General features: G+C 39.6%; 1 protein-coding gene across 1 annotated transcript; it reads right to left on the reverse strand.

Moving 5' to 3' along the window:
• Positions 1-4,350: 4,350 nt before the first annotated feature.
• On the reverse strand, positions 4,351-13,894 carry LOC123959334 (zinc finger protein 721-like). The gene is made up of 3 exons (XM_046033296.1): positions 13,865-13,894; positions 11,793-12,808; positions 4,351-5,496 (listed from the first exon to the last, which is right to left on the reverse strand). The coding sequence occupies exons 1-3, from the start codon at positions 13,892-13,894 to the stop codon at positions 4,467-4,469; spliced, it is 2,076 nt and encodes a 691-aa protein (XP_045889252.1). The 3' UTR covers positions 4,351-4,466.
• Between the last annotated feature and the right edge of the window lie 132 nt (positions 13,895-14,026).

Consider the following 14,026-nt stretch of genomic DNA (forward strand, 5'->3'; position numbering starts at 1 on the left):
AAAACATTCACATTAACACAACAGCTACATTTACTACACGGCTGTACTAAAGTACAACACTCAGGTACTTGTACTCAGAGGTACTCCACATCTCAGAGGGAAATATTGTACTTTTACTTCACTACATTTATCTGACAGCTTTAGTTACTTAGAAACACATAAAAGAAACATTCAAATTTAGTTTTTAAAATATAACGTTTTGTTATGAGTTGAACCCCCACCAGTTTATACAATTATTACTATAAGTTTTCTTTTACACGACATAAATCCTCCACACCAGACTCTACTACTGAAAATCTCTAATGAAGACAATCAACAACAAAATGAGTTCCAGCTCAACAACTACAGCAGTAAAATCCTGTAGTTCAGTACCTTAAAAATGTTGACTCACCACAGGAGCTTTTATTTTGGTAATTCTTACCTTTTCTGGGCCATAAGGGTCAAATAACAGAGAATCCCTCAGTAATAATAGAGCCAGAATAGATCTAATTATTAACTGCAGCTTACAGCAGATACAAGCCAAACTACTGCAGGAAGCACATCAGCTTCTGTACGTTACAGTAAGGGAGGAAACATCAACGCTGACATGAGCTGAGGCGTAAAGGTCAAAGACATGTGAGCTAACAGACACATTAGAAAGTTCAATAACAAATCAAAGCTGCTCGTTCAGCAACTAAACGTCAGTGATTTCCTGTCAGAGCACAGCAACATCCAGAGAGAGTAAAACAATGAAGGAAAGAGCAGAAGATGGAGGAACAGCAGCACTCTGTTCTCTTTATTCTTCATCTTTATTGGTCTGTCTGCTTAATGAGCAGCAGGTGGCGCTCAAACACAGTCTGACTCTTCAACAAAACCTCTGGAAGCTGTTAGACTCTGAAGGACTGAGAGTGAAAGTCTGAAGGTTTCTTTTGACCACAAACAGACTCAGAGGCCAAAGAGTGGGCTTTTGTTTTCCACAAGTGATGCAGTTCATTAGAAAACATGATATTTAATAAGGAATGTGAGAGTGAGAAGACGATAAAGAGGTTTTCCATAAAATCTTTCTTTACCAAGATCATCATACACTAATCTCTCCAACATTGACAGTAGTATCGTTGCTCGTTGATACTGCAGCTTAATGCAGCCCCAGCGCCCTCACAGACTTAACGGGATGATGGTGAACACGTCACAGTAAGTATGACTGTTTTGTATATTTCCTTCTGAAGAAATAAAGACGTTACAACAAACAGGTGTCTTTGTGATATTTATTAAAGTAAGAATAACAGAGTGATTTGGCTGAGCCACAGTGGGAACTCCTTTCTCACAGGAAAGCATGAAACAAAATCTTACAGAAGGTCAATATATCCAAACATAAGGTAATGACATAAAAGCAGATTAATAAAAGTACATATACAGGGTATATACACAGGTCTCCTGAAGTAAAATTCAATACAGTTTAAAACAGGTTAAGTCAGCAACGCAACTTTAAAAGAGGAATTGTGAAATTTAAATATACTCATTAAATGTTTATGGCCTATATGTGACCAGGTTGTAATCTATTCTAAAAAATTGAAGCATTCACCAACCTTCTCAGTCTGTATAGGCCTGTTTTCTTTGTGAAGAACTGGTCAAATTTCCTGCGAAAATCCATTGTCTTAAATCGGCTATGACGCTTATGTTTGCAACATTACTGAAAATCATGTGAACCACAGTGTGATTTTGTGTTTTAGTTGTTTCAAACTAGATAATGTTTGCTTGCATGCATTGACCAGTTGATAACTACCTGACATAGTTGTAATTTATTTTCAAGCAGAAATATGGAAAGGGTGAACTGTTGGTTGCAATCTGAACCCTTACTGCTAGAAGCCACTAGAAACTACACAATGAACCTTTAACTTACATTTACATAAATATATTTTGAGACTGTAAAAGTAAAAACTCTTTCGCCAGAAGGGAACAAAGCTGAAGAGAATAACTAGAGTGATGGATAACGTTGGTAGTGTAGGCGGCATCCTAAAGCTTATTTGTGTCCATTTTTATGTAAATGCTCCGTACTTGTATAGCGCCTTTCTAGTCTTTTTGACCACTCAAAGCGCTTTTACACTACATTTACACACATTCATACACTGAGCCTAAGTGCTCAAACGGAAACTAACATTCAGACTCATTCATACACTGGCGGAATAGCCGCCAGGGGCAAATCGGGGTTCAGTATCTTGCCCAAGGACACTTCGACACGCAACCAGGGGGAGCCAGGGATCGAACCGCCGACCTTCCGATTAACGGCCAACCCGCTCTACCTCCTGAGCTTTTCGATACCTCGACTTCGGTACCGGTTCCTGAACGATACTTTTTTCGATACCAATTTTATTCTCAACAAACGGAGAACCATTGTTGTTTGGATAAAGTAACTTAATTATGACATTATCATTAATAGTTTATTTTAATAATTGTTTCTTTGAAAAATGCTACTGCTTGTCAAAACCAAGACATATTTTCAGTGTAACATAGGCCTATATTGTGTTTTTGTTGTTTTATTCCGCTTTTAGTTTTTATAATGTCATTTCATTGTTTATTATATATTTTTTATTATTTATGTGAATTTGTGCTCTTGCAACATTGCAACCTGAACATTCATGGCAACAGGCTTGAGAGAAAGAGAGAGAAATCTCTTCTCATGGAAACAAGTTTCTGCCACTACAAAGTTTCCGCCTCACTAGAGGAAGAGCTGTCCAGGCAACAACTATCACAATAGAAAGTAAACTCAGCCGCGCGTGTCTTTAATCCACTGCAGCAAAGTCGCAGACATCAGCCCAAGGATCGGTACGTGATGTCACAGTCACACAGAAGCGCTTCTGCCGGCTGCACATACAGCTGAGACGATGACTCTGTCTCGTTGCAGCAAAGACGGAGCAACTTTCTGCTCTTAAGTTTATTCCATGCACAGTCAAGGGCTTCACCAGGTTTGTCGCGTCGCCGCTCTTGGCAGCAATTATCTTACGTCACAAATATTACATCGCACGCTGTTGCACCAAGCCACATGTTTGATTTTCTCCACGTCTTTTAGTTACATCCACGAGCCAAGTCTCCGCGTGAACTCGTGTTTACATCACCACAGCCAATTACAATCACTTTTAGATGTGGCCACATCAAGAATGCTGCATGCTTATTGGCGTTAACAAGGACCTTTAGGTTTCGAACTTTGGTGCCAAAAGACAAGGCATTTTTTGATACTCGCAATTCGGTCGGTGCCTAAAAAGTATTGAACTCGATACCCAGCCCCCTGTAATAGAACAAGGAGAACATGTCTCTCTCAGGAGGCAGCACATATTGGCACGATGGCATCCTGGCTAAATCCACATCGGTCCACTGCAGAGACTCGACTCACAACCTGGAAGAGGAGCTGGTATAAATGAGTGTATTAGTATATTATAACATATTAAACGTTAGCCATAGTCTTACCGATCACCTGTTGATGGCGCATCTTGCTCTTGTGTTTGAGTAACGCCGGTTTTCAAACTGTCAGCGCTCAGTCCGACTAAGTGGAAGAATACGTTCTGTTGTAACTAGGGATGCACCGAAATTAATCGGCCAGAAATAGCAAACATAGCACTTTCGGTGTTCGGCCTAATAAGTCAAAAAAAGATTACACTCACAGAAAGTATAAACATATTACATGTGTACATTAAAAGTAAATGGACACATGTAATTTACTTTACAGAGTAAAAGCACTTATTGACCATTTCATTTATGCAATGATAAAAAAAATAAATAAAAGGAGGCGAAAATGTGAATGTACTTGTTCGGCAAAGTTTTTCATAATATTCGGTTTTGGCTACGGCCAAGAATTTTCATTTTGGTGTATCCTTAGTTGTATCTGTGACTCGTAAAGTTTGGAGGATCTATTTTTAGGGGCATATGAGTGTGAAATGCTCGCACTGTAGATCCCTGGGTCTAGCGTTACACAACACAGGAAAAAACAAAAACAACAAAAAAATAAATAATCGCACAGTTGTGACAACCTACCTATCTAGTAATTTTGGCTATGCAATATAAAAGTAAATACGTTGACACACATTTTAAGCGTACCAACTCTTTGTGCAAAAAGGATTTTCACATTGACCAAAGTATCTATATGATACCTTGTTAAATGGCGATTAAGACAAATCATTTTTAATGGCCTTAATTTTCCCAAAATTGATTTATTAACTTTTTAAAGACTTTAAGACCCCAGACACACTGATATAGGTAAAATCAATTTTTTGATGCCTTGGCCATGGTCACAATGACTTTATAACAAACTGTCAGTTCCTCAATCAACCTTATTTAATTTTGCTAATGTCGGATAACACACCCACACTTCAATTATTGTTACTAGTCCTTCTGTTTATTATTGTTATTAATACAGTCACATGATAACAGGTGGTTGTATTCAGGGCAGCAGGAAACAGCTAGCTCTGTGAACAGTAACAGCTCTGTGAAAACTGTCACACTGATTCTTTGTGAATGCATTTATGTCCTTTAAGGGTTCTCCTGTCGGTATAAGATTTGCCACATTTGCCACAGCTGTACGGTTTCTCTCCAGTGTGAACACGTTGGTGCTTTTTTAGGTCCCCTGATTGAGCAAAGGTTTTCCCACACTGTTCACACCTGTGAGGTTTTTCTCCAGTGTGAACACGTTGGTGCACTTTTAGGGCACCTGGATGAGCGAAAGATTTCCCACACTGTTCACACCAGTACGGTTTCTCTCCAGTGTGAACACGTTGGTGCACTTTTAGGGCACCTGCTCGAGCAAACGTTTTTCCACACTGTTCACACCAGTGAGGTTTCTCTCCAGTGTGAACAAGTTGGTGCCTTTTTAGGTTACCTGATTCAGCAAAGGTTTTTCCACACTGTTCACACCAGTATGGTTTCTGTCCAGTGTGAACACGTTGGTGGTGTTTTAGGTGAACTGATCTAGTGAAAACTTTCCCACATTGTTCACACCAGTGAGGTTTCTCTCCAGTGTGAACACGTTGGTGGTTTTTTAGGACACCTGCTCGAGCAAAAGTTTTTCCACACTGTTCACACCAATACGGCTTCTCTCCAGTGTGAACTCGTTGGTGGTTTTTTAGGTGACCTGACTGAGCGAACGTTTTTCCACACTGTTCACACCAGTGCGGTTTCTCTCCAGTGTGAACACGTTGGTGGATTAGTAACTTATCAGATCTGCTGAAAGTTTTTCCACACTGTTCACACCAGTGCGGCTTCTCTCCAGTGTGAACACGTTGGTGGTGTTTTAGGTGACCTGATCTAGTGAAAACCTTCCCACATTGTTCACACCAATACGGTTTCTCTCCAGTGTGAACACGTTGGTGGATTTTTAGGACACCTGATCGAGCAAAAGTTTTTCCACACTGTTCACACCAGTACGGTTTCTCTCCAGTGTGAACATGTTGGTGGATTTTTAAGGCAACTGATGTAGTGAAAGCTTTCCCACACTGGTCACAGCTGTACAGTTCCTCTCCAGTGTGAACTCTCTGATGAATCTTCAAATATCCAGATGTTGTGAAGGATTTGTCGCGTTTGAGTCCCTCTCTTCTTCTCCTCTATATCAACAGAGAGAAACACAGTAAGTGAGATGTCAAGGTGTAGCAAGGCAAGTTTATTTGTATAGCACATTTCAACAACAAAGGTAATTCAAAGTGCTTTACATTAAACATAAAAGCAACAGAAATTGAAAAAAAAAATGCACATTAAAATATAAATTTGGGAAGGGTAAAATACCACTTACCAGTGGGTGGCGCCATGATGTTGGGTGAATATTTGCATAATGTGTTCAGGGCGTGACCCTTATGAAATGTGTGAAATTTGGTAGAGGATTCACAACATAGAATCTGACAATATGACGATAGCCTATCTCTCCTCAGCAACGCTATCAGTTGTCTCATTTTCTGTTGCTACCTTGTAATGCTATTTGTCAAACTGAACCTTACACCCAGCTTAACTATAAATCATTGAGCTACATTTTAATTACCATAGGCCATAAAATGAATTTATTATGATATCAGTATTGAAACTGAAGAATTTTTTTTCTCCTCTCTCTCGTCTGGGAAGTAACCTCAATTTTGGGGGCCTAAAAATACCCGTCTACCCAGGAAAACCATAAGACATTGATGAGGTCATGTTGTAAAACCTGGCAGCGAAGTTCCGCGCTTCACCTTGACACAGGAAGTTGGTGTAACTTCACTGTACATGCTCAGAATTTTACATGTTTAATAAGAGTCCCGCCCTGAACATATGTACATGCCGACATTCACCCACAGTCATAGCGCCACCTGCTGGCCACAGGAAGTGTCAAGTTTTACGCTGTCATGTACTACTCCCAACATATTTGCCTCACCTGCTTCAAAATAGTCTCAGAACAGCCTTAACACATTGATGATTCTATGTTGTGAATCTTGTGAGTTTTCGGATAACAGCGTGTCGTCAAAGTTCATTCCTCCCTCACATATTTGATAAGGGTCATGCCCTGAACACATCTACAGGACAAAATTCACCCAACCTCATAGTGCCACCTGCTGGAATAAGGAAGTGTCCCTTCAAAGATGCAGCCCATGCACACTGAATCACCAAGATTTTTGTGGTACATTTATCATCCCAAGACGCACAAAAAAGCCGGTAGAGCTCCAGAATATGCAACTCGGCCGACTCACACCCCGACGCGCTACAAGTGCGAGGACCCGCCCAATTTGTGTGTCTGTGACACTTTAAAATGCTTCCACAATGCCGACATGTCAACGTAATTGTTCGGTAATATTTAATTGTTTTTTTGACTCAACACCGAAAGTGCTTTTATTGCTATTTTGGGTCAATTAATTTTGGTGGCTGAACAAATTGTGATTTCATGACATGAAATGTAAAATGTTTGTGCTGTTAAAATCTGTGAATAACAACCACCTCACTGATACAAAATGAGCTCCAGCTCAACAACTACAGCAGTAAAATCCTGCTTTTACATTAATGAGTCATTAAAATAACAGAAACTTTAAATAATTAATATCTAATGTTAAAAAAAAAAAATCAACACTCACTGAGTCATAATGATGAGATAAGAAGTAACTTACTGTCATATGTTGATCTTAGTTTTGTTATAAAAAGTATTTCAGTATGTTGACTCACCACAGGAGCTTTTATTTTGGTAATTCTTACCTTTTTTGGGCCATAAGGGTCAAACAACAGAGAATCCCTCAGTAATAATAGAGCCAGAACAGATCTAATTATTAACTGCAGCTTACAGCAGATACAAGCCAAATTACTGCAGGAAGCACATCAGCTTCTGTACGTTACAGTAAGGGAGGAAACATCAACGCTGACATGAGCTGAGGTGTAAAGGTCAAAGACATGTGAGCTAACAGACACATTAGAAAGTTCAATAACAAATCAAAGCTGCTCGTTCAGCCACTAAACGTCAGTGATTTCCTGTCAGAGCACAGCAGCATCCAGAGAGAGTAAAACAATGAAGGAAAGAGCAGAAGATGGAGGAACAGCAGCACTCTGTTCTCTTTATTCTTCATCTTTATTGGTCTGTCTGCTTAATGAGCAGCAGGTGGCGCTCAAACACAGTCTGACTCTTCAACAAAACCTCTGGAAGCTGTTAGACTCTGAAGGACTGAGAGTGAAAGTCTGGAGGTTTCTTTTGACCCCAAACAGACTTAGAGGACAAAGAGTGGGCTTTTGTTTTCCACAAGTGACGCAGTTCATTAGAAAACATGATATTTAATAAGGAATGTGAGAGTGAGAAGACGATAAAGAGGTTTTCCACCTTTGTAAATCAGCTTCCACCGCTTGTTTTGGGGCTGCTGCACAGACGACATCAGAATCTGAAGTAGAAGTTAAAGGTTTGTGACTGCAGGATCAAAACAGGACGTTTCACTTTCATCATGCTCCTTTGAAAACAACTTCTCTCTCTTTGATTTCTGTTCATGATGAGGTCATCATGAACATCATCCAATCCCTCAGCCTGGGTCGGCGGGGTCATCATCAAATGTAAAACAGGTAAATGGTCTGTGCTTCAATCAATAACAGAAAAAATATTGTTGAGTGGAAACAGTTCATTGAACGTCCAGTTTCAAATGATGAGTCAAAGCTTCTCTTTGAGTCGACTAATTTAATGAGAATATTGAAAAGGACTCGAGTCTCAAGTCTCCTGCTCAGATTATTACAGCACCAACCCTGGCAGGATGCAAGTTAAACAGAAAGCAACACATTTACTGACAGAACAGAAAGCAAACAGCTGTTAAAATGGAGTCAGATAATGAAGACACGATAATATTCAGTCAGACTTTCACAACAACAAAGGTTTGTTCAGACTGAACACAAATGTGGTCTGTAGTGGTTTTGTAGTCCCCGTTTATTCAGCGCCTCTTCCTCCTCACTGGATCAAACCACAGCAGTTAAACCCAGAGGCATCTAGGATCTAATTCGTTTGAAGCTGTAATGGAAATATGTCCTTTAGTGAGTCTTCTGAAATAAAGATTCTAATCCAGACGTCTTTTAAGGGTTTTATTCTTTGCAAAGGGTCAGACAAACATACAGAGTGCCAAACAGTCTGAAAAGTGTAAGACAAAAAGCCAGTGAAGGAGCAGGTGACTTTATATTACTCAGAAGAGCGAGGGAGTCGGGACCAGCTGTCCTGAGTCGAAGGCCTATCAAGGTCAGTCAGATAAGAAAACGAGCATCTTTCCCATGGGAAGCTTCACCTAGCTGAAACATGATAAAATATCAAATACCATACAGTGAGACCTTTGTATATTATAATGGAGCATGAGGGTGAAACAGTAAACAGAGTAAAATATCAAATTTCCATTACAAAGCGTACCGAGTCCTTCAGACGTTGATCTAAGAACTCAGCAGAAACGTCTTTAGTCTCTTTCCTCCAGTTTCAGTTTTTTCTTGTCTCTCTGTTCATTTGTCAAAGACAAAGCTGAATTTTTCCTTGAAGCTGAAACATTTCAGACTTGAGCAGACACGTCTTCACCTCAGCTGGCGCCATCATTAACGAATCTGTGGCTCTTTGTTTCGACTAGAATTGGCTTTGCTTTCAGTCTGAACAAACCTCAACAGATTCAAAACCACATTCAGAAAATAACAGATCAAAATACACAACTACTCTATATACAGTTAACACATTTCAAATCTGGAGAAAAAATGTAAAGTAACTAAAGAAACAAGAAATGACATGTTTAAGAGAAACATCATGGGAAGTTGATTTTACTCCAAACTATTTTGATGATGTTTTCAGGACCCCACAAGATTTAATATAATGAAGAGAGTGGACTCTTCAGAAGATACATAGATTTGGTCTCTATAGTAATCACTTCTATTGATATTTGCAAGTGAGAAACTATTTGAGAGAAAAAGTCCACATGAGAACTCTTGGAGACCTCCACCCTTTTTGAGATGCACGGTAAAGACTCACCAGAGCCAAAACCCCAAAAACACAACTGGACACATCTACCAAATACTTCAGGAAATACAACTGTGTACCATACTACACTAAACAAAAACAGGGACATGAGTAAATGAAATGTATTGACACAATAAAGTATAAGCAAAAGAAAATAAAAACAGTGAATACAGATATAAAATAAAGACTAAATATGTTTCACTACAATAACAAGAAAACATGAAGCTCACGGAAACAATATTTCATCCAGCGTGGAGCTTCATTCTTGACTTTGAGGAACACATCTGTAATAAATTAGTCTAAACTCAAGCCTTACACACTACATCTTTGTTGGAACTTTTGACCCCATCCCATGGCCTTCTTCAGCAAACTGAACCTCCTCAGTCGTCATCACATGACTCTAGTCCAGCACAGTCACATGATAACAGGCGGATGTTCTCAGGTGGAGATGGTAACCTCTGTCTCTGTTCTCAGAGGCTCTCTGGTGTCAGAGGTGAATCTCCTTGATTTTTCTCCAGTTGTCGACTCGTAGATGGATTATTGGATGGGTGACGACAATCCTCAAACTTTAAACCAGGACTTCCCAGTGGGACTCCCTTACATGGCTGGACTGTCACAACATCCAGAGCCTTTAAGTTACAAACCATCCAACACCTTCAGATCTCTGCTGGTAGGAAGACTGAAGAGGTGTATGGCATCACATGTGACAGAAAGGGAACTGTCTGCCTGTGAACACCAGACCTGAACCACTCACAGCATCGACTGGGAAGAGGTCAAAGGTCATGGAGCAGGTTTCAGTGGACGGCCGGAGAAAGATCAAGGAGGACATTCACATCTGACACCTGAGTTTTCTAGAACACCATGTTAGCTAGTTTACCATGTTAGCTAGTTTATATATCATATCTATAAGAGGTGTGTTTATTTGACAAAGTAATTTTTATGGCGCGTTTCTATTGTGTTAGCTTATCATTAACAGCCATTTCCTCAAAACAAAATGTTTACTGTCATTTACATTTAAAATATATTTTATCTTTCTCATTTTATGTTGTATTTTACCAGTAATTATGTGGACAAAAACATATTTGTTTTTAGTCTGCACTGCTCCCCCTCTCAGTGTCCTAGGCATGCCCTCAGTTTTAAATATTTCTTACAGGAGAAAACGAACATTTGATGTGGAATAAAACTAGATCACATGAATAAAGAGATGGTTCACTGACAAATAATAAACTGATCAATTAAAGCAAGACTATTACCATACTTTTATAAAATGTACAAAACAATCTTGAATAATATATTTGGTTATTTTATGGTAAGTGCGTTTCTATTGTGTTAGCTAATCATTAACAACCATTTCCTCTAAACCAAATGTCTGTCATTTACATATATTTTGTCTCTCATTTTATGTTGTATCTTACCAGTAATTATGTGGACAAAAACTTGAAAAGGTTTGCACATTAAAAAGGAGGTTACTTCTACAAAGACACAAAAGAGGAGGGAAGACTAAATCATGCCAGCAATGTGTGCTGAAAGGTGATCTACAGGAGAAACATATCTGAAAGAAACACCTCTGTTCCTGTTGTCTATCCCTTAGTTTGCAAAGAAGCTGAGAATATTACAACACAGCTATCAGTACTAGGGAAGCAATAAATACAGATGTTGTTCGTACGATTATAGTATAATCAAGGTTTCACGAATATTATGCATTACTTAATTTTAAAAGACCAGTGATGACTTAAGTTTATATTTCATATTTAATTACAATAAGAGGAATTGTAATTAGTAACTGAAATGCAGTTAATTAGTATAGTCCAGAAAGTCCATAAGCTCCTAATGTTTTGTTAGTGTTTTATCCCTGGCAACATTTTCTCAGCACAGACAGGAGGAGGCAACAGGATGTAATGTTGAATGTTCAGGGACTAAAGGTTTTGAGAGGGCTACGTTCTTGCATAAAGAACCTTTCAGAAAAGAAGAGATTTACGCAGCGTGAAAGCTGGATTCAGCGCAAAAATGTTAAAACTAATTTGACAGCGGTGTGCGCGCGAACTACATCAAATTTGATGTAGGTATTCGCTACTTTAGCAGCAATCTTTTAACCCCAAAACTGATGTTTCTTTGGTGGAAATAAAGCTTCACAGTTTGGTCCCTATGCCAGAGTTAACCAGTGTACAGTAGTAGCCTCCATGTCTCTGATAAGCACGCAACAGTTTTGTTCCCCACAAGAGAAACACTTGATGTAGCCTTTACAAATTAGTCCTGACGTTTTAAAGCGCGGTTAATAGTGAAATCCGGTAATCACCGCATTCCTAATCAGGAATCAAGAAGGCAGGAGGAAACACCTCACTTGGCCCTGAAATATGTTCAAAACGAAGCATCATGAGTGCGTTGGTGGCCTTTAAGGCTACTGCTCTGAGCAAACATTTTCCCACATTGTTCACACCAGTACGGTTTCTCTCCAGTGTGAACACGTCTGTGCTTTGTCAAATCACTTAATGAAGTGAAAGCCTTCCCACACTGATCACAGCTGTACGGTCTCTCTCCAGTGTGAACACGTTGATGTATTTTTAGTTGATTTGATGTAGTGAAAGCTTTATCACACTGGTCACAGCTATAAGGTTTCTCTCCAGTGTGAATACGTCGGTGCCTTTGTAGGTGACCAGATGAAGTGAAAGCTTTATCACACTGGTCACAGCTGTACGGTTTCTCTCCAGTGTGAACACGTTGGTGTATTTTTAGTTCGTGTAATGTTGTGAAAGCTTTCCCACACTGGTCACACCGGTAAGGTTTTTCTCCAGCGTGAACACGTTGATGCCTTTGTAGGTGACCTGATGTATTGAAAGCTTCCCCACACTGGTCACAGCTGTAAGGTTTTTCTCCTCTGTGACCACGTAGGTGTATTTTTAGGTTGCCTGATGTTGCGTATGCTTTCCCACATTGGTCACAGCTATATGGTTTCTCTCCAGTGTGAACACGTCTGTGGACCTTTAGGTCACTAAATTTCCTGAAAGCTGTCCCACACTGGTCACAGCTGTACGGTTTCTCTCCAGTGTGAATACGTTGGTGCCTTTGTAGGTGACCCCATGAAGTTAATGCTTTCCCACACTGGTCACAGCTGTATGGTTTCTCTCTACTTTGAACAAGTCGGTGAATTGTTAGTATAGATGTTATGAAAGCTTTCCCACACTGGATGCAGCGGTATGGTTTCTCTTCAGTGCGAACACGTCGGTGAATTGTTAGTTTAGATGATTGAATGAAGGCTGTCCCGCATTGGTCACAGCTGTATTTCTCTCCAGTGTGAACACTCTCACGAATCTTTAAATGTTCCGATCTTGCGAAGGATTTGTCACAGTGCTGACGTTTGAGTCCCTCTCCTCCTCTTCGTTTCTACAGCAAAAGACATACAGAGAGAGACAGGGAGTGAGATGTCATGGTGGAGCGAGCCATTGTTTCCAACAAAATGACAGTCTAACAGTGGCGGACGGCGGGGGTTTGTATTGATTTCATTTCATTTAGCTGACGCTTTTATCCAAAGCGACTTACAATTGCTATACATGTCAGAGGTCGTACGCCTCTGGAGCAACTAGGGGTTAAGTGTCTTGCTCAGGCACATTGGTGGATGGGTCACAGTGGGAATGAAACCCAGGTCTCCCACACCAAAGGCAAACATCTTATCTATGCGCCATCATCACCTCCTATTTAATATAATACCTTTTCTTCTACACATTTAAAAAGGTCTTGCACACAGTCCAGGTTCAAACAGTGAATTACAACAGTATAGTACTGTGATGACTGTTGGAGCTACACCAAAATAAAAATTCTTGGCCAAAGCCGAAACCCAATATGCACGGCTACCTGAATCGCCTTCTCAACAACGAGTGCGAGCTTTCAGCAGTGGCACACAAAACACAACAGTAGAGGTCTGAAATGTTATTATGAAATGTGTAAAAATATTTTCGGTTCATGTTGAAACTATGCTGTTATGCTGACTGACTAAACAGCAGTCCTATATATTTAAAACTTGTTTTAATACCACCAAGGACGAAATTTAATACCAACTTCACGGCTGTATAATGGAAAAGCTGTAGGAATTTTAAGCCTGAGAAAAGTTACAAAGTTACTTAAAACTTAATAAAATATTTTATTGTAATACAGTCATATTTAACACACTATAGCTGTTTGTGGTGTGTTTGTACTTTGATAAGATAAAATTAATCAAAAGATTTGTGTTGAAAAGTGGTGTGGACATAAGGGTTCAGATTAGGGGTGTGACGATACACATGGCTAACATGCACGATTTATCAGCATGCATGGACTCTGCGCTGCACGTCTTTTTACAGTTTTTGGTGCAGGCACTTAAGGAAAAGGCATGCTCTTCTCTTTCTTTTGGATTGACTGGAGACATTTCGATTCTACTCGATACTGGGCTGTTTCGGTTGATACCATAAAAAGGTATTGAGTAGTGATACCCATCCCTACACATGACAACATTTAATCCTGGTGACTCTGTTCTAATTCAGGAATCTGTGCCATTTCGATATTTATATTACATGTTAATACAAATTATTATTATAATTTATCAGGGCAAAAAAAAAAAAAAAAAAA

The sequence above is a fragment of the Micropterus dolomieu genome, linkage group LG20, assembly GCF_021292245.1.
Source record: "Micropterus dolomieu isolate WLL.071019.BEF.003 ecotype Adirondacks linkage group LG20, ASM2129224v1, whole genome shotgun sequence".
Lineage (NCBI taxonomy): Eukaryota > Metazoa > Chordata > Actinopteri > Centrarchiformes > Centrarchidae > Micropterus > Micropterus dolomieu.